This window comes from Hemicordylus capensis, chromosome 1 (genome assembly GCF_027244095.1).
Source record: "Hemicordylus capensis ecotype Gifberg chromosome 1, rHemCap1.1.pri, whole genome shotgun sequence".
Classification (NCBI taxonomy): Eukaryota; Metazoa; Chordata; class Lepidosauria; order Squamata; family Cordylidae; genus Hemicordylus; species Hemicordylus capensis.
Genome location: NC_069657.1, coordinates 413,434,242 through 413,458,976, shown reverse-complemented (window position 1 = coordinate 413,458,976; position 24,735 = coordinate 413,434,242). Strand labels below are relative to the sequence as shown.

Here is a 24,735-nt window from a genome sequence, read left to right as displayed (position 1 = left end):
GAGGTTCTCTAATATTCAGATCAGCTGTTAATCTTGGGGTTAGCATGACATGGTTCTAGAAATCAACGTTCAGAAGTTTAGGAACATAGGAAGCTGCCATATACCGAGTCAGACCATTAGTCCACCTAGCTCAGTATTATCTACACAGACTGGCAATAGGGATGTGTGGACTGTCCGGGGGTTCGTGGTCGAACCGAACCACCACCACCACCTGGTTCCGTCGGACCAAAAACAGACCGCAGGGTCTGGTCCGGCAAGTCTGCGATTTTATTATTATTATTATTATTATTATTATTATTATTATTATTATTATTATTTTAAAGTCAATGAGAAGTACCTGTAGCTCCTTCGGGGGGCTTGCTGAACCCACGGGGGGGGGGTCCCATGCGGGTTCCCTCTCCCCCTGCCAGCCTTCCTCATCAACGCCACAACCGGTTATGTAAAGCATTTTCGGCCCTTTCGGACCTCCGTAAGAGCAAGCGGCCGCCGTGCATGCGCCAATGCCCTCTGTGAGGCATGGCCTCGCAGAAGGCATTGGCGCATACGCGGCAGCCGCCAAAATGGTGGCCACTCGCTCTTACAGAGGCCCGAAAATGCTTTACATAACCGGCCGTGGTGGTGATGAGGAAGGCCGGCGGGGGGAGAGGGAACCCACGTGGGACACACACACACACCCCCGGCGGCTTCAGCAAGCCCCCCGAAGGGGCTACAGGTACTTCTCATTAACTTTAATTTTAAAAAAAAAAACAATTCACGGACCGGACCAGGACTGGACCGAGGGGGGGTTCGATGGGGGGCCGGACCGAACTGGCCCAGTTCCGTTCGAGGCCGGTCCGGCCTCGAACTGAACCGGGCCAGACGGTTCCGTGCACACCCCTAACTGGCAGTGCCTTCTCCAAGTTGCAGGCAGGAATCTCTCTCAGCCCTATCTTGGAGATGCCAGAGAGGGAACTTGGAACCTAGACACTCTTCCCAGAGGAGCTCCATCCCCTAAGAGGAATATCTTACAGTGCTCATACACCAAGTCTCCCATTCAAATGCAACCAGGGTGGACCCTGCTTAGCTAAGGCGACAAGTCATGCTTGCTACCACAAGACCAGTTGCAATCAAGATACCACTGTCATTGTTTTAATCACATCAATTCATATTTCCCGTGTCTTACTTTAACACTATTACATTAAACAACTTAATACAACCTCAATATCTTGCTCAGGACAATTTAAACATGTACTGCCTCGGAGCAGAAAAAAAAGGCAAGCCTTTTTCATCAGCCATTTTCGCTCCTGGTGTATGTGCACCAATACATGCCACATAAGCTATGGACACTAATCCCAGATATCAGATTTACCTCACAGTTGCTGAAGTCATCCTGTTAACTATAAGACTAATAGAATATATGTCTGGTTCTCTGATATAAAGTGAAAACATGAATAAATTCATTTGCCTTTCTCTATTCAGGCTTCTTCTGTATCTCTGGGATCCATTTGGTCTCTCCCTCAGTTCAGATATCACAATGAATGTTGCACCTTAGATACATTATTTGACTTGCCAATCCAATGCAGTGCTGAAAAAGCTTGGGGCAAGCTCTTTAATAGGAAGCCAGACGATTATAAATGAAGCTCTCTACTTATATGGATTTTTTTTTTTTTAAAGGAGAATCCATGTGAGAAATGTAGAAAAACTCAGAGTTCAAACTGCATAGGAACAAAGAAGAGCTCCCTCCTCAAACAAACAATATGCTGGTTCATTTATTTACCTCCTAACTTTCGAGATTTAATATGAAATAACAGAAGCAATTCAGGTGTTGTGGTCCACTGCAGATTAGATGTTTTAATGCAGAGGTAGCAAACTTTGGCAATTGATGCCAATGTTGGACTACAACACCCATCGCCAACAGTCAATATATTTTGATTTGTAGTCCAATGAATGGAGTGCCAATGGTTGTCCATCCTGAACTAATGACTGTGTTCCAGACTATTTTTTAAAAATGTATGTAGAGTGAATAAAAATACATATACAGACAAACCTCATTATCTGTGGGCTCAGCACTCACTGTTTCGCATATCTGCAGTCAGGGAATAGGCACCCGACCTCAGCATATGCACCCGACCTTGGCATACACGAAAAAATACCCCGTGGAATCCGCGTATGCACGGCTCGGGGTGGCAGCAAAGGTAGCAGTGGGGATTCCCTCACATTTTAAAACCGCTGCTGTGTGGAGGAGATGGCTGCGGAAGTGGCCACAGCGGCAGGGATGGTGGCAGAGACAGCAACGGGGACTCCTCCCTCCCAAACTCCCTCCCGACTGACTGCATGGGCCAGTCTGCATCCCATTTCGGGCCTCTCTGCAGAGATGCCCAAAATAGGATGCAGACCAACCCATGTAGTCAGGAGGGAGGGAGAAGGAATCCCCATTGCGGCTTCCGCTGTCCCTAGGATAATGGAGGCAGCAGCGTGGGACTCCTCCTCCCTCCCAACTGATCGCGTGGGCCAGTGTGCATCTCATTTCAGGTCTCTTTGAGCATGCAGAGGCCCAAAATGGGATGCAGACCAGCTGGATCCAGTCCAAGGTCAAACCACTTGAACCAAGCTGGTCTGAGTGTGAACTAGTTTTAATTAGAACTGGTTCGCACATCCCTAACCACTTGTGGTTCGCGCCTGCCCAGGACACTCCTGTCAGAAGCAGCTGGCTACTGATTCAGTTGCAGAGGCTTTCTAAAAGTGCAATGTTGGTTACAGAAACACAAAGCAGTGCAAGCCCTACATTAAGGAACACAGCCCAGATCCAACATGTCCCAAAACCTAGCTAAATATACCTCATTTAGCAGAATAAAAGGTGACTCTAAATTTAAGATGAACCCCCTTAAAAAAACATACAGGTTACCTGTATTTACCTGAAAGGAAGAGGACTCTGAATTTAAGACGAGCCCACAATTTCTAACATTAAAGAACCGGGGGGGGGGGGAGACCTAGTCATGGATTCAGGTAAATACGGTAATAATGAGCACACTGGCTACGGATGAATATCTGTACTGCAGGTAACCAAATTTGTTCTTGAGTAAAGGATGAAAGCTGAACGCAAAAATACCCAAGATCTTTTGGCAAGTTCACCTTTTCCTCCCTCAAGCAGCTTCTTCACAGAGAGTCTGCCAAGTGGCTCAGCCTGCAGAGAGGACCTGGGGCTCGTCTTCTTGCTCACTTTACTGTGCAGGAGCGTCTGAAGTATTAGGCAATCTTCTAACTGTTTCAGCAGAAGCTTCCAGTACTCTGAGTCAAGGGAGAGGGCTTCCCAGGAGTCTGTGTCAGTACCTACAGTTATTTGGGAAAACTAGAGGAAAAGATTGTTTGTGAATGCTCTGGTGTTTAGCTACAGACCATGAAGAAACAATCAGGTTAGGGCTATTTCACACATTGGTACTCAGGTTTCCCAAGCGCATGCTGCAGCCAGATCCCAGATCCTTGATACGTATATTATACAATCGCTATATAATACACATATGTAACATTTACAACTTCTTAGTGAACATAACGATATTTTAAATGTACTTCTAGCTATTTAATGTATTAAAAAGATCCTTAAAGAAAAACAAGGAAAAATCCCAGTAAAAAGGGTAACAAGGTGCCTCTATATATCAACTTTTACTATGCTTTCAACCAGCTTGAGGTAAGGAAATGAAGATATATGATACAATACTACACAATCTAAAACACACATTTTAACACTTCAGACCCAGGAGAATTAGGCTCTTACCTTTCTAAGTCTTAATTCTCTCCTCCCAGAACAACCAGAATATCAGACAGACAGCAAACTAACTCTAGTCAGTCTCAATATGGGCTGTAGACTTTCAGAAGTCATTAAAACATACCCTCTAACTAGAAAACCTATTCTGAACAAGCCTCATGCTACCTATTAATTATATGTCCAAACGTGTATATATTCCCTATGTTCTAGTAGTCCTCTAAAACAGAATGGGTTTGTAAAAGACTAATACCTAAAGACTAAATGAAAGCATGGAAAGCATTTTAAACTATGTTTTGATTACTCAAATATAGAAGATTTTATAGTGCAGTGGTGGGCCACTGGTATGATCCCAAGTGCTGAACAGTGAGGTCATTCACACAAGCAAAAACTGTGTTCTACCCAGGTTTGGGAGTTGTGTGCACTCCCAATTTTCGGTTGTGTGGGTGCAAACAACTAGGTTGTAGGGGAGAAAAGAGATTGTGTGGAAGCAAGGCAGGAGGAGAAGCTACCCAGGTTCCCCTCCTACCTTGCTTCCACACAATCACTTCTACCCAGATTTTCCTCTTTCCTTGCTTCCACACAACTGAAAATTGGGAGCACACACTGCTCCCAAACCTGGGTAAGACACAGTTCTTGCTTGTGTGAATGACCTCAATATGTTTTTTTAAGCGAAAGCAGCTTAAAAAACACATTTTTAGAAAAGCATTATGCAAAGTTCTGGAACAAAAAATATTTCCACAACCACATATTCCGACTAATTTTTGAATACAAGAGTCAGTGTGGTGCATTGGTTGGAATGCTGGACTCCCTCGCCAATCACCATGTTCCCTGGGTGACCTTGGGCTATCTCTCAACCTAGACCCATTCACAGGGTTATTGTCAGTATAAAACAGAGGAACCAGCTATGCCTTCCTGAGCTTCTTGGAGAAAGAGCAGCAGATTATTATTATTATTATTACATTTATATTCCGCTCTTCCTCCAAGGAGCCCAGAGCGGTGTACTACATACTTGAGTTTCTCTTTTCACAACAACCCTGTGAAGTAGGTTAGGCTGAGAGAGAAGTGACTGGCCCAGAGTCACCCAGCTAGTTTTATGGCTGAATGGGGATTTGAACTCGGGTCTCCCGGGTCCTAGTCCAGCACTCTAACCACTACACCACGCTGGCTCATCATGCTGGTTTCAGATGAACCTCCTGCTGAACTTCCTAGGATTTTGAGCAAAATAAAGCTGGAAAACCTAGTTGGCAAGACGCAACACAACTGCCAACAACTCATGGCATTAGCAAAGTGTAAGGGTAATAGGACATAAATTTCATCCCACTAGTTCACCATAAGTTGACAGTAGGTTCCAGGTTGACGGCTCAGCAGCTTGCCCTGGTTTACCACAAACCTAGAAATGTGGTTTTCACCATAATTTCCCAGATCGCAGTGAATCTAAAATCCTATCCACTAACTGTAGATTTCAGATATTAGTTTTGTTTCAGGAAAGTGGAAAAATCAGGGGGGGTGGGGGGAATCATTGCACAGTGGAGATAATGAAAGCTAAGTTACTTGCCTTTTTCTCTGCTATGCTGTCAGTTATCTGTGCTGTTACAGAATGCCCAATGTGAGCAGATAATAAGGCAGCTCCATTGTTCTCAGACTGAATACAGGCCGTTCGCATTTGCTGCCACCAGGGGGAGACCGACTGCGAATCCCACGATTCATCGATAGCAACTAAAATATAAACAAGAAGACTCAGAGGTGCATATTTTAAAGCAAAATCAGCATTACAAAATGCAATCAAAAATGGAACATAAACTATACTTCTAAGCCAAAAGGAAGCTGGTTAGGGCGGCATCAGTTTGCAAAGGCGCACCTGTATTGTGATGCTTAGGCTTCAGGTGGCGAATGTGGTCATCCTGTTCTGCCTGCTCCCGCAGGCATCACACCACGTAGGAACATAGGAAGCTGCCTTCTACTGAGTCAGACCATTGGTCGATCTAGTTCAGTACTGCCTGCACTGACTGGCAGTGGCTCTCCAAGGTTCCAGGCATGCAGGAGTCTTTCCCAGCCCTACCTGGAGATGGCAGGGATTGAGCCGGGGACCTTCCATGCTCAAGCAGATGCTCTACCACCGAGCTATTTATTACCTTTTTATGTAAAATGTTTATACCTCACCCCTCCAGTACAATACTGCTCAGGGAGGCTCACAACAATAAAACATAAAATATACAATAAAAGTAATGAAATTAACCAAACTGAGTAAACAAGTTAAAAGTCAGGTTAGAAAGCAAAATTAGTATAAAGTTGAAATTAAAAAATATATTTCAAAAGCTTAAAAACCGAGAGCTATAAAAACTAAGAACTAAAGAACCTACCAGATATAACCGAAAATGGAGCATTAAAAAGCCTCCTTAAAAAGCTGTGTTTTAAGTTGTTTTTTTAAAAACACTGAGGGAGGGAACATGGCGAAGCTCTTCAGCGAGGGCGTTCCAAAGCCGAGGGGCCACAACCGAAAAGGCCCCTCCCCTAAAGGGAATAACTTACTGCAGACAGGGCTCAAGTGCAGTCACCCATCCAAATGCAAACCAAGGCAGACCCTGCTTGGCAAAGGGGACAATTCAGGTTTGCTACTGAAAAACCGGCTCTCCACCCCTGAAGGCCTCCCACTGGCCCTTGCTGCCAACCCTCCTCTCCATTGCCCCTCTTCTTAGCTCTTCCCCCACCGCACCTCCCCTTCCCAACATGCGCTCTGTCTGCCCCGTAAGCCTGCCCCCTGCTCCACAGCCTGTGGGACATCACTCCTTTCCCCCATCACAGGCCTCCCATCCCTGGGGCACACTCCACCCGTCTGCCCATCTGCCACTGCTGCTCGTACTCTAGCAGTGGGGGCATTCCGCAGCTTCACCCACGCAGGGTCTGTTGGTGCTGCTACTCCAGCAGCGGCAATAGACAGAGCCGGAGCGGACAAAGCAGTCACATGCACACTGCTATAGTAAAAGCAGTGGCAGCAGGTAGGTGTGCAAGCAGAGCATGCCCCAGGGTGGGAAGGCTGGTGCTGGAGGGAAGGGAAGGGAAGGGGTCTGCAGGATCTGGTCCAGGGGGCAGGTGGTACTTCACGGCGCTCCTCAAGCAGCCAAGTGCCTTAACACTGCCACTGCATTTGTCTGCATTGATCAACTAAGCAGAGCACAATTCAATCAATCAATCAATCAATCAATCAATAAAATGAATGAATGAATGAATGAATAATATGAGTCCTTCCAAAACTGTGAATTGCAGATGCTCTCAGAACAGCAATTGCCTCTTATTCCTCACACAAAAGGGAATCCTTGTAAGATGGTGCCTCACGCACCACATACCAAGTGAGGAGGCATTCCCTCGGAGCTTCCCTGAGGTCAATCAGTGGCTACTAGTCTGGTGGCTAAAGGCCACCTCCAGCCTCAGTTGCAGGGGAACAGCAGCAGGGGAGAGGGCATGCCCTCAGCTTCTGCCTGTGGGCTTCCCAGCAGCATCTGGCAGGCCACTGTGTGACACAGGATGCTGGACTGGATGGGCCTTGGGCCTGATCCAGCAGGCCTGTTCTTATATTACTCTAAGAAAGAAGGCAGGGATGTGTCTAAAGGTGAGGCCTACCATTTGCGGGTGCTGCGGGATGATGCTCAACCAGGCACTGGCACCACTGCCCGGGTCAGTTCCCAGGTTGTCCAGACTCCATGCAAAAAGTCCACAAGTGCCTCCATGACACATGTCCTATGCTCCAATTGGCACATGCAAATTTAAATTACTTAAATTTATTACACTCTAGATGAGAAACAAAGATTTCTTTCACTGACGGCCCTGAAGCACACTTCTACATCATTAGTTGGCTCATTTATTCTGAAATATATTCACATGCAACACCAAGCGTGGCTTTAGTCACCATATTAATTAGTGCTAGCAGAGTCAGGGGTCAATGGCACATTTTTAGAGACGTGATCACGAGCTTGTTTTGACTCTACAAACTCTTCTCACCTGTCATTTTGCTCAGAAGGGATAATGCGGCATGAAGGCAGCAAACCGACTGTGTTCTCTGAAGCATATCTTTTTCCTTGGAAAGCCACACACTGAAAAGGAGGGTCTAAGGGAGGGTAAAAATAGTTTTAAAAGAGACTTTTCTGAAATGGGAATAGGTTCAGTAGATCGCCTCTCCTAAACACCCTGGCCTGAAGCCACTGACCAATATCCAGACACTGCTGCATTAGCACAGAGCTGTTGTGCTACCTTAAGGAAAGTAACGCAATGATATTATGCAAAAAATGGGATCTCTGTTCCAGGCTAGTTCTTGCACTAGCAGAAGATGTTGACATGTTGCATAAGGCATTCCACAGCCTTGTGAGTGTCCCAGATAAGCTCTTCCACAGGTGACTGTGCAATATCACAGAGCACCACAAAATGCCTAGAGGCACAGAGCAACTCTAGTCTGGATTTAGGTCACTGATAATGTGGCCCTTGGTTCTAAAGAGGGAAAGCATGATAAAGGGCCTGGTATAGTGGTTAGAGTGTTGGACTAGAACCTGAGAGACCCGAGTTCAAATCCCCATTCAGCCATTAATAACTACTACTACTACTACTATTATTATTATTATTATTATTCACACAGTCAGACAGGTGTTATTGACTGGTTTGTTTTATCCAGTCATTGAGTCCTTCCCAAGGACCTGGGATGCCAGAATTTTATTGTCAATGTTGCTGCTGTTATAGATACTGTCGCAAAATATAGGCTGTTCCCAGTAAAACTGTTTTTTGTAGTTGGCTGGTGGTGATTTCTGTGGCCCCTGCGGTGTTGAGGTGCTCTTGAAGGTTTTTTGGAATTGCACCTAGGGCGCCAGTTACTACTGGGATTATTTTGGTCTTCTTCTGCCACAGCCTTTCAATTTCAGTTTGTAAATCTTTGTATTTTGTTATTTTTTCTATTTCTTTTTCTTCTATTCTGCTACCAACTGGTATTTATTTATTTGATTTATATACTGCTCTTCCAAAATGGCTCAGGGCGGTTTACAATTAAAACAAACCACTAAAACAGTAAAGAGCTAAAACAAATTAACACAATATAACAACAATTAACAATTTTAAAACATTTTAAAACAATTAAACAATTACAGTGATTAAAAGCCCCGAATTGGTATTGCTTTGTCGATTATTTTAACTTGTTTTTCTTTCTTCTTGACTACAGTTATATCTGGTGTATTGTGGGGCAGATGTTTGTCTGTTTGTAGTCAGAAGTCCCATAATATTTTTGCATCTTCATTTTCTTCAACTTTTTCAATTTTATGGTCCCACCAATTTTTGGCTACAGGTAGCTTGTATTTTTTGCAGATGTTCCAGTGTATCATCCCTGCTACCTTGTCATGCCTTTCTTTGTAGTCAGTCTGTGCGATCTTTTTACAACAGCTGATTAGGTGGTCTACTGTTTCATCTGCTTCTTTACAAAGGCAGCACTTGCTGTTTGTTGTTGATTTTTCGACTTTTGCTCTTATTGCATTTGTTCTTAGTGCCTGTTCTTGTGCAGCCAGTATTAAACCCTCTGTTTCTTTCTTCAAGTTGCCATTCTTAAGCCATTGCCAGGTCTTGTTGAGGTCTGATTTTCCTCTTACATTGTGCAAATATTGACCATGCAGGGGCTTATTTTTCCATTTTTCTGCTCAGTTCTTGACTTGTTCTTTCTTGTAGGCCTGCTTTGTTTTATTGGTGTTGAATAGTTTCACGTTATTGACCATTTTAAGTGCATCTTCTTCATTGTCCTTGATATATTCTTCAAAGCCTCTTTTCTCCTCCTCTACTGTTTGATGGACTTGCAGCATTCCTCTTCCACCTGAGCTGCGAGGGAGGTATAGCCTGTCTACATCTCTGCGGGGGTGCAGAGCATGATGTAGATAGGCTATACGCAATTATTATTATTATTATGTTACATTTATATTCAACTCTTCCTCCAAGGAGCCCAGAGCGGTGTACGTAGTTAAGTTTCTCCTCACAATAACCCTGTGAAGTAGGTTAGGCTGAGAGAGATGTGACTGGCCCAGAGTCACCCAGCTAGTATCATGGCTGAAGGGAGATTTGAACTCAGATCTCCCTAGTCCTAGTCCAGCAATCTAACCACTACACCACACTGGCTCACTGGGTGACTCTGGGCCAGTCACTTCTCTCTCAACCTAACCTACTTCACAAGGTTGTGGTGAGGATAAACAATGTATACTGCTCTGGGTTTCTTGGAAGACAAAAGTATAATAAATAGATAGAATAGACGAGAAACCACCTAGTCATTTTGCCAGCCTCCACCTTATCCATGGCAATAACAGTGGAAACTACGCTGTGCAAAGATATTTCCTCTATGAAATCTGCTTATTCACACAGAGACCTTTCATTCAGACCCTACACAACGATGGCATAGCTCTTTCAATTTCCACTCTAGGTGGGTAGGTCCTAACCCGTTATAACCAGAAAGGCCAACTTAAATGAGAGATATTTGTTAACAGCACATTTTATTCCATGTGTTACTCTGTTATAGATTCATAGCAGCTTAACTTGAAGAGCACTGAACGAAAATGGAGTTGGATCCTAGCATTCTGTGGACCGCCACTCCATTACCAGAAGCTCCTTCTGGGAACAGAAAGAGTGCGGTGCTTGCTGAAGGACCCCCTGCACAAATGCAACTCTTCTTCAGGTCCTGGGAGAAAATTCCAGCAGGGGTGTGATGCTATACTGAAAGCCAGGAAGCAACCCATTGTTTTAGAAACACTCATTCCGGCAGTGACATAAGCTCCACATCTCCCTGCTGCGCCAGTGCTTCTCACCAGCACCTGCCACACTTCAGCTTCAACACTATCGCTCCTAGACTGCACACTCTCCATTCTCTGGCTAACATTAGATGTTAGCCAGAGATCAGGCAATGAATTAGATCCTCTGATGCGAATTAAAAGTAAAACAGTAAAGGTTATGGGCTACTCACCAGTAATAGCTGGGGACTAAATCCTGCAGCCTCCAGTGTATGGCACATTTCTTCTGTCGAACTTTCTCCGTGTAAACATTTCCAGAAAAAAAAACTGCCTGCACGGTTACAATAATTAAATTATTGTAATTACAATTATTAGTTACCATTATTCAACTGGAAGTTTAATCCACTGTAACTTAGGGCCAAACTAGTCAAAACATGATTAGGGTTCATGGACCTGTTTATAACCGAGTAAACAGCAGCCAAATCAGAACTGCAACACACAGGTGCTTGGGGAGGTTTTAACCCTATCCCCTTCCATGGTCCGAGTCCAACTGGGGGGCCTCCCCACACACTATGTATGGAAAGGTTCTCATTAGCTCCGATGGGGGCTCCCTCCCCCGCTTTTTAAAACAGTGTGCATGGGTCCTCCAGTTTGGATCGGGACGGGGGGCAGGGAGGTTTGGACTCCTCTACCCTGATCCACCTAATGTCGCAGCAGGGAAGTAACTTGCCAAGAGGTTGCCGGTTTGAATCCCCGCTGGAATGTTTCCCAGGCTATGGGAAACACCTATATCAGGCAGCAGCAATAGAGGAAGATGCTGAAAGGCATAATCTCATACTGGTGGCAATGGTAAACCCATCCTGTATTCTACCAAAGACAACCACAGGGCTCTGTGGTTGCCAAGAGTCGACACCGACTTGACAGCACAACTGTGCCTATATTTTACCCTGATCCAAGAACGGAGCACTCCTGATTTTCAGTCTTTTAAAAACAAGTCCATCGGAACGCATAATGGACTTAATGTCAAAGATCATTTGGCCCTTCCAACTGAAAGCCAAAGGCAGACTATCACTGTCCTCTTCCAACTTCTATCCTTCTTTGGGATCAATAAGTAAGCAATGCACACAGATTGGGCTAATTCATACGGGCATTACATCTACATGTAATGCTAATGGGAGCTACGTCTAATCCCTGCCTCCCAGCACTACCACTCTGCAGTTGATCTAAATGTCCAGACATCCCTTCAGCCTGTTAAATGGAGGGTTGCAGAGTAACACCTTGATCCAGAGCCCTTTGTTTAGTCCAATGTTCTTATGGAGTCCCCAGTTTACTGCAACAGATGAGGCAGCTCTGCCAGGGAATCCACTGCATGAATGGAGAAACTCTGAAAAGTGGGAGGCTTCCATGTGTGTGTACACGTTTGGGCCACTACACTCACAGGAAATAACTGGACTGAGTCATGCATCCCTTAAATTCCAGTTACCAAGGCAGCATTTACCATCAAAAGGCTCATACCTAAAGCCACATTTTCTTTTTCATCTAGCTTCTTCACGCTAATCTTGTCCTTCTCATATTCCAAATGCTCCAAGAAAGTTTTCACGGGCAGCACTCCATCTTCATCCTCCGCAAAATGGACAGAAGGCTGGGTGTTCTGCTGCTTGTAATTCTCCAGCAGCATTTGCAGCCTGGTAAACTCTTTCTCATCTAACCTGAGTAATTTCGCCAAGTCCTAAGAAGCAATTAGTCAAGCATGTGACAGTGAAGATCATATTTATGATCTGGAAATAATGACACATTAATTCCATTCATCAGAGTTGCCCTCTCTAACAGGGCTGACTCAAGACCTGGTGCCACCCCAAATGGCGACATTTTACTGCATGATCTGACCCCTTTCAACATGGCAGCGGAAGCTGAGAGGACCACTCGTGCATTGCAAGGTCACAACAGTCACGCCTTTCAGACTGCAGACTGATTTACAGGCAACCCTCAATTGATCCAAAGATTGCTTGGGCAGTTGGGTCAGATCTGATTAATATGTAATTGGAGAATACTTGGCAAGCCAAGTATGTGTTCAAGAAGACAGTCACCTTTAAAAAACATTTTTCTCTTGCAATACATATTCCATGCATAGACTGCAAAAAGTCGACACGAAAACAAAGGAAACCACTACTTTTGAACGCTGCAGAGCTCTCGGCTCAGGACAAAGGGTATCTCAAGTTAACTGCGAAATACTAAGAGCAGATCCTAACATCACACTCACAGAAGTATGTTCCACTCACATAATGGGGCAGTGGGAGCAGTTTTCACCAGTGGGGATCATCTGCTTTACATGTCAAAGATCCCAAGTTCAATCCCCATGGTAGGACTGAGAAAGGCTCCTGCCTGAAACCTTGGAGAGCTGCTGCCAGTCAGCGTAGACCAGGCCTGCTCAACTTCAGCTCTCCTGCAGATGTTGGCCTACAACTCCCATAATCCCTGGCTGTTGGCCACTGTAGCTGGGGATTATGGGAACTGTAGTCCAAAAACAGCTGGGGGGCCAACATTGAGCAGGCCCAGCGTAGACAATACTGAGCTCGACAGACCAATGGTCTGACCTAGTATAAGGCAGCTTCCTATGCCCCTTCCCTCTGCTGCCCCCAATGGCCACTAAAAATATGTCCCTGAGGTCTCCCAACCCTCAACTACATATATTCAGCAGGCATTGGGGCAACGAAGGGAGGCTAAAACCGTCCCTCCCCACTTGTGCAAGCAAAATGTACTTCCACAAATGGCATGTTGCTAGGAATGCAGGAAGCTGCTTTATACAGAGTCAGACTCTTGGTCCATCTGGCTCAATCTACACTGACTGGCAGTGGCTCTCTGAAGTTTCAGGCAGGAGCCTCTGCCAGCCTTACCTAGGGATGCCAGGGGTTGAACCTTGGACCTTCTGCATAAGTATACAAGAAAGGTCCTGCTGGATCAGGCCCAAGGCCTATCCTGTTTCACACAGTGGCCCACCAGTGCCTCTGAGTGCCTCACAGGCAAGAGCTGAGGGTATGCCGTCCAGAGGCGTATCTAGGGAAAATAGCGCCTAGGGCAAGCACTGAAATTGCACCCGCTGTCCAAACATCTCACACCCATCTTTCAGATAACTTTACCATAGTATCAGCTCAAAAATACAAGTCAAGCTCGTTAATCTTTTAATATTGGAAAATCTATTTAGCAGTGGACATAGTCAGACCAAAAAATGTTGGAAAACTACAAATTTCAGTATGCTGAAGCTCATGAAATACCCAAATACTATGTCAAGCTGTAAACAGAAGTGCTTGTCTAATTCTCTACTATGCATTGTAGCATCACTATTACATAAGTTTTAAAAATCAATGGAGAATTTGACTTTTCCCAGATACTCTGAAAATAATTAAAGGATGTGCAGAGTAAACTGTGTCACTACTTGGAATATATTCTACTATTTCAGAAAGACAGTTAAAATGAGAGAAAGAGAGCAAGAAATTCCCAGTGGGCCTTACTAAGGATTTCACACTGATTCAAAGACAAACTCACCATTAATAGCCATATTATTAAGACATCACATTTAACTTACTTACCACAAGAAACAAACTAAGAGCAAATGAATACAATCCTAGCTCATAAGCTTCCGCTCAGTATTCACAAGCCCTGATTCTCTGTACACAGTGCCAATCTGAATATGTGTAGTGACATATTATATTATTTTTTAAAAAAATCTTTTACCTGTAGCCCCTTCGGGGGGCTTCCTAAAGGCCATGGGGGGGGGTCTGCAAAGGTTCCCCCTCCCCCCGCTGGCCTGTAGGGCCTCGCAGGGACCATCTGAGTATGTGCAGTGGCCATTTTTAAAAATAATTTAGGGAAAAGGGGGGGAAAGGCCGCTGAAAACAAAATTGCTGCCGTGCATGCTCAAATGGCCTTTGCAAGGCCTGCCATGGCCTAGGGCCTCACAGAGGCCATTTGAGCATGCACAGTGGCCATTTTGTTTTCGGTGGCCATTAAAAATTTTTTTAAAAATATTTGGCACCCCCCTTCAAGTGCTGCCCGAGGCACGTGCCCTGCCTACCCCACCCTAGATATGCCCCTGATGCCATCTCTCCTAATGCTGCTCCCCTGCAACTGGTAAATACCAGCATCTTGCCTCTGAGGCGGGAGGTGGCCTATAACCCTCAAACTAGTAGCCATAGATAGTAGCCACTCCTGTCATCTATGAGTTTATCTAAACCCTTCTTAAAGCCACCCAGGCTGTTGTGGAAGAGAATTCATCTTGTGGAAGAGAATTCCATAGGTTGATTATACGTTGTGTGAAAAACTACTTCCTTTTGATGGTCCTAAATTTCTTGGCACTCAGTTTCATATTCCACCACTGAGCTATGGCCCAAGATACTCTTCCCTAAAGGGAACATCTTACAGCAGACAGCACTCACATGGAGTCATCCATCCAAATGCCAACCAAGGAAGACCCCGCTTAGCAAAGGAGCCAATTCATGCTCAGTACTGCAAGACCAGCTTTTCTCCATCTAGCACATGCTACCATTTGGATTGATACAAGGTGGTTGTCCCCCCCCACCCCCCCATTTAAATAACTTCTGTATAGGGAAAAGGCATCTATGCATATTTATGAAGAGCAGCACAAGTGTTTATTTTGCTGTCAGTACATGATAACACTAGCCAGCTGTTGCCCAGATCTCATGCTGCAGCTCATAGTAAAAAGGGTTTTGCCCACACCAGTTCCCTTTCTGTGAATAAGAGGCATCACGTATGAAGCAGCCCTCAATATCTGCTTTGGATAGAAACAAAGAATGCAAAATTGAGCAACATGGCACGTTTTTGGAATAGAATCTGGCTTTCTTAATACAAAATAATACCAAACAGATTTTTTAAAAATACCTTGTAACTCAATATCGTGTTAGCACACATTAAATGTCAATACTTAGACATCAGTGCTCCTTTATAAATGTCATTAGTTAGACATTAGTGCTCCTTTATAGAAGGCAATACATTTGCCTGTGTATTTTCCCTTCATACACTCTCTCTCTCTCTCTCTCTCTCTCTCTCACACACACACACACACTTTCACTCACTCCAAAGATAGACATTTAGTTATTTCTTGCACAAAACCAGCTCTTCACACTACTCACATGATCAGATGGCACCATCTCAGACAGTACAGTCTGAGAATTTAGCTTGCTGACTGACTCATGGAGGTGCAGAAGCTTCAGTTTGTTGGCACAGAACTGCAGCAGCCCTTCATCAACACACTCCACCTCTGAAGAGACAGAAATATAGATGCACATTAGTCTCAATAAATGTGCAATGAAGCTGCGAAATTTCTTTGCAGCTTCATTAAATGCCCTGCTAAGCAATCTTTCCAGGGCATGGCCACTTGCAAGAGGATTCTGTGTCTTCCCAAGGAGCTGAAAGCCTGGGTGAGTCGTGCCTTCAGGCAGAGCAGGTGTCAACTTCTCATTCAGAACAGACATTTAATACGACACTGAATACAAAGGAAAGGACAATGCAGTATTCAAATGAGCTTAACACAAACCTAAAGGCTCTCCTATACACGGTACCTATGTACAAGAAACATTTCCTATACAGATAACACTTAATGAAGAAAATGGCATATATCCCATGTGTACACTCATGCGATATTATAACCACATACAGGTGGACCTCTGCAGTTTCACGTATCCACCATCGGGTAATTAATACCCAACCTTGGTATACGCACGGGAGTGGGGTGGTGTTGGCCAGAAATGACCTCTGAGGTCATTTCCAGATGCCATTTTGTGGAGGAGAGCCATGTCATGGCACATTTGTTAAAACAAAAACAAACCAAGATTTTTCGCTGAATTCCTGGGACTTTGAGGGAGCGTCCTTGGACTCCCAAAGGCCCGCAAAGCACAGCAAGGCACTCCATTTGGCCCATTTTCACATTTGGGGGGCACTTTGGGGGCTTTTTTTTTTTTAGTCTAGGAACCAAACTCCCACGATCCCATAGACTCAATGCCTCATTATCCGCCGTTTCATTACCCGTGGTAATATGTGGGAACAAAACCCCTGCGAATAATGCAGTACAGCTGTATGCCCATTTCACCAAAACGCCCAGAGAAACATAGTCAAATGGACATGCATGTTTGTCATACAACTTTTTAAAAAATGTAATTTTAATTGTGGTTTTAGTCTGGTCTATTAATTTGTTTAACTTAATCTATTTAATTTTAGTACAGGTTGAGTATTCCTTATCCGAACTGTTTGGGACCAGAAGTGTTCCGGATTTTTTTGGATTTTGGAATATTTGCATACTGTAATGAGATATCTTGGGCATGGGATCCAAGCCTAAACACAAAAGGTTACTGTACACTTTTTTTTTTTTTAAATTTAAAGTATAAAAACAAATAAGCATTGAATTTACAATAACTACAGGTAGCTGTAAATGTAATGAAAGCTAATAGTGAGAAAATTTTCAGTGCAATAACGTTGCTGGTCATATTAGATTCAAACATGGCATTTTAGGTGGCGATGAAATTCAGATTTCATGTGAAAATAATGTAAAGTCGGTGCTGCAGGCACATGCCATGGTGGTTTCCGGATTTGGGAGCATTCTGGATTTTGGATGTCTGGATTAGGGCTACTCAACCTGTAGTCCTATTTTACACTGCATCTGTTTAATTGATGTTGTGAGCTGCCCCGAGCGGTAGTGTACTAGAGGGGCAGGGTATAAATATTTTAAATAAATAATAAAAATGAGACACGTGCGAATTCAGAGAAAGGCATTCTGTGAGCCCAATTTCTTCTCCCCAATTATTGCATCAGGTAGGAAGTTTACCGAAATTATTGGGGACATGAGGAAAGGAGGACACACTTCCCAAGCATCTCCCCCGACAATCTGAGCATCTCACCTCCTGATAATCAATTGTGGGAGGGAAAGAAGGAACAGCTCTTGCCCTCCCCCCTCAATTCCTTTCATATGAAATTCAGATATCCATCTTACAATCACTGGAAGAGGATTCACAAATAAAGGCAGATAAGTTTTCAGTAGTTACTGTTTTCACTGAGGATCTGAACTGTCCCCCCCCCCTCAATTTTTGCTACCTCTGAATTCTGCAACAGAACTAAGAGTTCCAAAATGTTCACTTACCCTGTGTTTTTAATGTAGCCATCAACGTTTGTGTGATGTTTGTCAGAGAAGAGAGTGGCAAACACTCATTTGCCAGGATGCTTTCCAAAGCCTGTCATTAAAAGATACACCCCCACATGCAGTTAATGTCTCTTCAATTGCAAGTGGCTATTATATATATTCCATACTGGCAGAAATCAGAATTGTTTTCAATACAGCTTAATACTCCTCCTTTTTGGGAGAGAAAGGCTTGGTGGGCCCTGAAGTGGACCTTCATGTCACTTACTGAAGAACACAACTGTAAAGAGGAATCTCTTTACAGAGAGCCAGCGTGGTGAAGTGTTTAGTGTTGGACTAGGGAGACCCGAGTTCAAATCCCAGTTCAGCCGTGAAATTCACTGGGTGATTCTAGGCCAGTCGCTTCTCTCTCAGCCTAACCTATCTCACAGGGTTGTTGTCACGATGAACATAACCACATACACTGCTCTGGGCTCCATGGAGGAAGAGCAGGGTATAAACATAACAATAAATGAAATCTACAATATTGGTCCTGTGTTTACAGTCTGCCTTATTCCAAAAACTGATCACATCTCACAGGTCAGATTTAAACATTCCACAGAGTGTGTTCTAAGGAAATCCAAGGAAAAGTTACTACACTACAGCAATCGTTTCCAAAATGGCAGGTGAACTACTTAAAGAGGTACAACAGTTGCCAGGAGTAAGAGCTCCTCCACACACAAGCATCTTGATAGGACCAGATGCGAGTGTGCCATCTTCTATCACCTCTGAACAATACGAAACAGGGGGGCTATATGTTCTGAGTTTAGTGGGAAATGTAGGAGCTCTTTATTCTTACGGTAATCTCTCTATCTAAAGATTTAGAAGGGTTTGCACATAGAAACAAAATTGTCAAGTACACAAAAAGTCATAACGGAGGGCCACTCCAGATGAACATAGCACCCACCAGCCCCCTACATGCATTGAAGGCGAGGATGAGTCAAGAACATGTCTGCCCCGATGTCACTCAAGGATGTGCTGATGTGTTCTTGGCACGTCATTTAATCGTGTGTGAAGGGCGGTCATTGGAATCACCCCTCTATGTGCTCTAAACAGGGTTTTGGAGCACATCCCTCATTATTATTATTATTTTGCATTTATATCCCACTCTTCCTCCAAGGAGCCCAGAGTGGTGTACTACATTAGGTTTCTCCTCACAACAACCCTGTGAAGTAGGTTAGGCTAAGAGAAAAGTGACTGGCCCAGAGTCACCCAGCTAGTATCATGGCTGACTGGGGATTTGAACTTGGGTCTCCCCGGTCCTAGTCCAGCACTCTAACCACTACACCACGCTGGCTCATGCACCAGGGTCCACTCTGGTTTGTATCTCAATGGGAGACTACATGTGTGAGCAATGTAAGATATTCCCCTTAGGGGAGGGGGCCACTCTGGGAAGAGCAGAAGGTTTCATGTTCCCTCCCTGGCTTCTCTAGATAGGGCTGAGAGAGAGTCTCCTGCCTGAAACCTTGGAGAAGCCGCTGCCAGTCTGTGTAACTAAATCCTGAGCTAGATGGCCCAATCGTCTGACTCTGTATAAGGCAGCTTCCTATGTTCCCAAGAAGTGCCAAGCACACGTCAGCATGTCCGCGAGCCATCTACCTGGTTCTGGTGGAAAGGCATTAATCTGCAGAACAACCTTTTGGCCAATTACCTGTTTTTTAGTAGCAGGATATTTAATATCAACAATTAATTCCTTCACTTCAGCTTCAATCACATCTGAAAAGAAAGACAATGTGTAGAATTAGGACAAGCAATTTAATCACCACTAGATATGAAGTTCTGCTTTAGTTATTGAGGCTTCCATATTCAAGAGGACTTGTTCGCCTGCCCAAACTTGTTAAGTAGGGAAGACATATAGAGTACCTAGCACTGTACCACTCTGAGGCAGAAAGCTGTAGCCAGCTGCTCCTTACTGGCATGGTTTAAAAATCCCTGGCTCTGTCCTGTGACACAGCACAGCATGTAGATTTCTTCACCAGGTCCACAACACTAAAACTCATGCCCCAATCTAGCAGAAGCCTAAAAGCAGAATAAATTGCCTGCCCATCTTATTAGTATCTTCTTCAGATCATCTGTCATGTGGTTGAAGGTTCTAACCTCTCTCTCTGGCATCTCCAAGACAGAGCTAAGAGACATTCCTATCTGTAACCTTGGAGGAGCCACGGCCAGTCTGTGTAGACAATACTGAGCAAGATAGACCAATGGTCTGACTTGGTATAAGGCAGCCGCCTATGTTCCTAAGGCTCAGTGTGGGCACAACTTGACTGCTGGTTGACAGAACTGCAATCAAGTTCCCCCAGTATCCTAAATGGCCCTAGGAGGTTTCTTTTCTGCCTTCACAGCAGCCCAAGTTCCCCCAAAGATACAAACTAAATAAATCTGGCCTAAACCAGACAAAAAAAGCCTGCAACTATATCCCATGGACTCCTCCTGTGTTCTGGAGGAAGGGTTCCACATTGTACCCCTGGCCTGGCCTGGCCCGACCCTTCCCTCCTCCTCTCCTCGTAACCGACTGGCTAGGACCCCTCCCTCAGCCTGACAGGCTCAGGGAAGGGTGGGTTGAGCTTGAGAACCTAGCCAGCCATGAGCAAAGGAGGGATGCTGCCTGACACTCCTCCCCTTCTCCTCCTAAAAAGTATTCATTGGCTTGAAACTGAGAGGAGGCCTGGGATCAGGAGGCCAGCATGCCAGTGAGTCAGAGAGGTAGGAGGAGAGAGTGAAGACCAAGCTGACACCCATTCAGGGGCCCAGGGATAAATGTCCCACTTTGTTCTATTGCAGCTACGCCTCTGATTGTGTTCCTGTAACTGACACAACAGCACAAACTCTAGAAAAGGAAAGCAAAAGCAGAGGCAACTATACTCCATTAGAAGAACATTTTAATAGATCCTGGGGTAATATCAGGATGGTTTTCAAACCCTGAAGAAACTATATCAGTCAAAGCTCTGCAATATACTCTGCAAAGAAGAGTATAGTTGCCTCTTAGTGGAAAAACCTACCAGATGGGTGATGCACAACATCTATCTAAGTTTACATCCCAATCTATATTTCTTACCCCCAAACTGTTTTCATACTGTTGTTCTGGAATTTTTATTTATCTATCTATTTATTTGTTTGTTCAATTTTTATACCGCCCTTCCAAGCTGGCTCAGGGCGGTTTACAATTAAAAAATATAAATCATTTAAAACAATTAAAACAGAAATACAAATATAAACACCAATTTAAAAACATCTTAAAAAACAATTAAACTATCAAAACAATTAAAACCCTGAAAACCAGGTTAACATTAAAACAATTAAAACTAATTAAAAACCCGGAAAGGCCAGGCCAAACAGATGGGTTTTAAGGGCTCTATTGAAGGTCATTAAAGAATTAAGATTATGAATTTCTGCTGGGAGTGCATTCCACAGCCCAGGAGCAGCTACAGAGAAGGCCCGCCTCTGAGTCGCCACCAAACGAACCAGTGGTAACTGGAGATGGACCTCCTCAGATTACCTTAACGTGCGGTGGGGATCACGTAAAAGAAGGCTCTCTCTAAGGTATCTCGGATCCAGGCCGTTCAGGGCTTTAAAGGTAATAACCAGCACTAGGGATGTGCATGGTCCGGAGCAGTCCGGAACAGCACCGAAGGGGGGCCTTTCTTTTAGGGCGGGGAGGGCTTGCTTACCCCTCCCGCCTCTTTGCCCCCGCCAGAGGCCGTATTGTACCTCGTAAATGGGGCGCTGGAAACCAGCAGCCCCCGCCGCCCGCCCCCGCGAGCAGATTAAGGCCAAAAATTAGTGAAGTACTGCCGCCGTCCCGCCCCCCCCCCCCGAGTGCTCACAGCATTGTTTCCAAAAAGAGAGGAGCTCGCGAACAGAGCTCCTCTCTCGGCAAAGTCTGTGGCCCAACTGGGGCCTGGGGCGCATGCGCGCGATACGACGTCTAAAGGAACTTCCGCCAGAGGCCCGGTCTACCCGGCGGGACGAGGCCAGGTAGACCGGGCCTCCGGCAGAAGTTCCTTTAGATGTCGTATCGCACGCGCATGCGCCCCAGGCCCCAGTTGGGCCACAGACTTTGCCGAGAGAGGAGCTCTGTTCGCGAGCTCCTCTCTTTTTGGAAACAATGCGGTGAGCACTCGGGGGGTGGGGGGGAGGGAGGGCGGGACGGCGGCAGTACTTTACTAATTTTTGGCCTTAATCCGCTCACGGGGGGCGGGCTCGTTTCCAGCGCCCCATTTATGAGGTACAATACGGCCTCTGGCGGGGGCAAAGAGGCGGGAGGGGTAAGTAAGCCCTCCCCGCTCTTAAAGGGGGACCCCCCAGCCGGACCCGGACCGGCCAAGTCCGAACCGGTCTGGAAGTTCCGAGGCCTTTAGAATGGCCTCCAGACCGGTTCGGACACACCCCTAACCAGCACTTTGTATTTTGCCCAGAAACGTATCGGCAGCCAGTGTAACTGTTTCAAAACAGGCATCATATGGTCTCTCCGGGTTGCCCCAGAGACCAATCTGGCTGCTGCATTCTGAACTAACTGAAGTTTCCGGACTACGTACAAAGGCAGCCCCACGTAGAGCGCATTGCAATAGTCAAGCCAGGAGGTTACCAGCTGATGCACCACTGTTTTGGTGCAGAATTATGTTCAACCAAGTCCGCAATCCATTTTTTGCACCATTCTATTGTTTGCATCAAGTTCTTCTCTTGGCTCAAACATACGCCCTAACCCTTTCAATCCCAGCCCCACTGCAGACTTGAGGCTGAGACAAATCATGTTATGTGTGTACACATACGTACGTACGTACACACACACACACACACACACAAACCCTTTTCCAAGCAGTGAAGTTAACAGCAAACACACAATAGCTGAACCGTCATGAGTTATACTTTGCCAGTAGCAATACATTTGCACAGCCAAATGATTTGTAACATTATTTGCAGTGACAGTCAAGCAGTTTGGCCCTAAATTTTTAATGCTAGCCTGGGTGTTGTGTCACCTACTTATTTACAACGGAAAGCAGCAACGTTCAGCTCATAAATGGGTGGCATAAAGGGCTTAGCTGAAAAGCAAACTAGCGATGTGAACGGCAAATGAAAGGAGACGCCACCTGGCACAAGGACATTTCTTAGAGCACCAAAGGCTAGAGTAGAACAGGTGAGTTGCTCTCTGCTGCTTGCCAGCTCTAGACACACTGTACAGGCTGAGAGTCTGCATCATTTGCTCTCATTTTTCAAGCGTGCTGTCGGAATGCGTTTGCTCACTGATTGACCTCTACCAGCAGTTTAACACAGATAAACTGTTAGCCCAAATCCAGTTTGTTTAAAAGATCATGCAAATGAGCACACTGAAATAAACTCGACGACACATAACTGGAAAACAAAACAAAAACCTTTATTAAGCTCTATGCCTAGAAGTTGTGATAAAACAATGCACAAAGGGCACATTCAACTCATCACAGACCTCTCCAAAAAAACCCCAACACCACACTGATCTCAGAAATGCAGACTATTTATACAAGATGTGGCCTAATCCATGCCACTTCTGCAGAACTCACAATACAGTGTTATACTTGGAAACTGTACAGGTGAACCCTGTTAGCTGTGAGGGTTCCATTCTCCAACGATAATGGGCCATTAAGGCAACCGGGGGGGGCGGGACGGGGGGGACGGCAAAGAAGTTGGAAATACTGTGCTCTACTGTGCTACTTGAGTCTCCAGCTGTCCAGGAATGTCCCCGTAAAGGCCCCAAGCCCCCATTTTCCCATGAAAAATCATGGAAAAAATATTTCTGTATTTGTTTAAATGAGCCACAAAAGGGCTCCTTTTTCCAAAATAGTGGCCAGAAATGATCTTGGATGTCATTTCTACCTCCACCCCGACACCATGGATATGCAAAAATTAACCCTCCCCTCCCCAGTGTATGCCAATGTTGGGCGTCAATTAACTGACCACAAATACACGGAACCGTTGATGTCGGGTCTGTGAATGGCGAGATATGCCTGTACTAGCTTTTAATGTGCTCCATCGAAGAAGTAAATTTAAACTACATTGAACCAACATATCATTAATCCCTGGGGTACAAAAAGCAAGGATACTGGTAGCAGTTTTAGTTTAGGCATTCCCCTCCCCTCCCCACCCCCCGCCACCGCTTTTGCTTGTTCATAATCATCTGTCAAGATAATTCTTTTTATGTTGAAGTTATGCTCAAGGGATTCTTCTTCTTTCCTCCTCCACCCACCTTTTTCATTTATACATATATATAGTTACCCTTGATTATGTTATACGTACTGCTGTAATCTTATTTGAAATAAAAGAGAAAAAATTTTTAGAGTTTTTTTATTGCATGTAATTTTGTATTTTATGTAATTCTTTTTGTTTTTTAAATCTCTGATTTTAAAAGTTAGAATTCTACAACGCTTTCAAATAACTAGAGAAATAGGGATGGGCATCTTGTAGAAAAGAAAATCTATGGAAAAGTTGAATTATGCTTGCTTAAATTCATATCTGTGTCTCTAAGTCAAACTACTTCTCCAAGGGACATCTCACCGCTCATCTCTTTGGGCCATATTAGCTCACGCCAATTTAGTTGACAACTTATTATGAAACCTTGAACATTCACACATACTTTACTTCTAAAAGTATTTCAGTATTGGAAATATGAGGTAATATAAATGCATCCACAGCAGTCATACCAAGCAACAGTATGACATTTTCCCAAACGTTTACACGAGCCATACTTAACTCAACAGGAGTTGGAAAATACTGTAATTTGCAATTGTTCTCAATGAATTTTGCACAGCAAAAGTTCCTAGAGCATGGAGAGAACTTTCAAATGTTGCTCTACTGCCTATGCAGTAGCCATCAAAACACAGAACCACACCGAGTGCTCCACGCAGGCTGCCATCATATTTGCAGAGCCACCACACCTGCAGCCTAGCATGAGTGGCATAAAGTTTCAATCAGTCTGAACCTATATACAAATACTAAGTAGAAACTCCTTTTTACAATGGTGATTGAGCCATTGAATTCTAACGGAGAATAATCTTGCATAGTGAAACCCTTCTCCCTTGGAGATGGGTGACTCTCGAAAAGGA

General features: G+C 44.7%; 1 protein-coding gene across 1 annotated transcript in view; it reads right to left on the bottom strand.

Annotated features, from left to right (window-relative positions):
- The window catches only part of RAB3GAP2 (RAB3 GTPase activating non-catalytic protein subunit 2), an 80,454-nt gene that overhangs the window by 16,952 nt on the left and 38,767 nt on the right, over positions 1-24,735 (bottom strand). Inside the window, exons 17-24 of the mRNA XM_053308848.1 lie at positions 19,314-19,378; positions 17,627-17,717; positions 15,627-15,754; positions 11,995-12,208; positions 10,713-10,810; positions 7,739-7,844; positions 5,298-5,458; positions 3,112-3,328 (exon numbers count right to left, since the gene is read on the bottom strand). Coding sequence (XP_053164823.1) covers positions 3,112-3,328; positions 5,298-5,458; positions 7,739-7,844; positions 10,713-10,810; positions 11,995-12,208; positions 15,627-15,754; positions 17,627-17,717; positions 19,314-19,378 — 1,080 coding nt within the window. The remainder of the gene's footprint in view (positions 1-3,111; positions 3,329-5,297; positions 5,459-7,738; positions 7,845-10,712; positions 10,811-11,994; positions 12,209-15,626; positions 15,755-17,626; positions 17,718-19,313; positions 19,379-24,735) is intronic.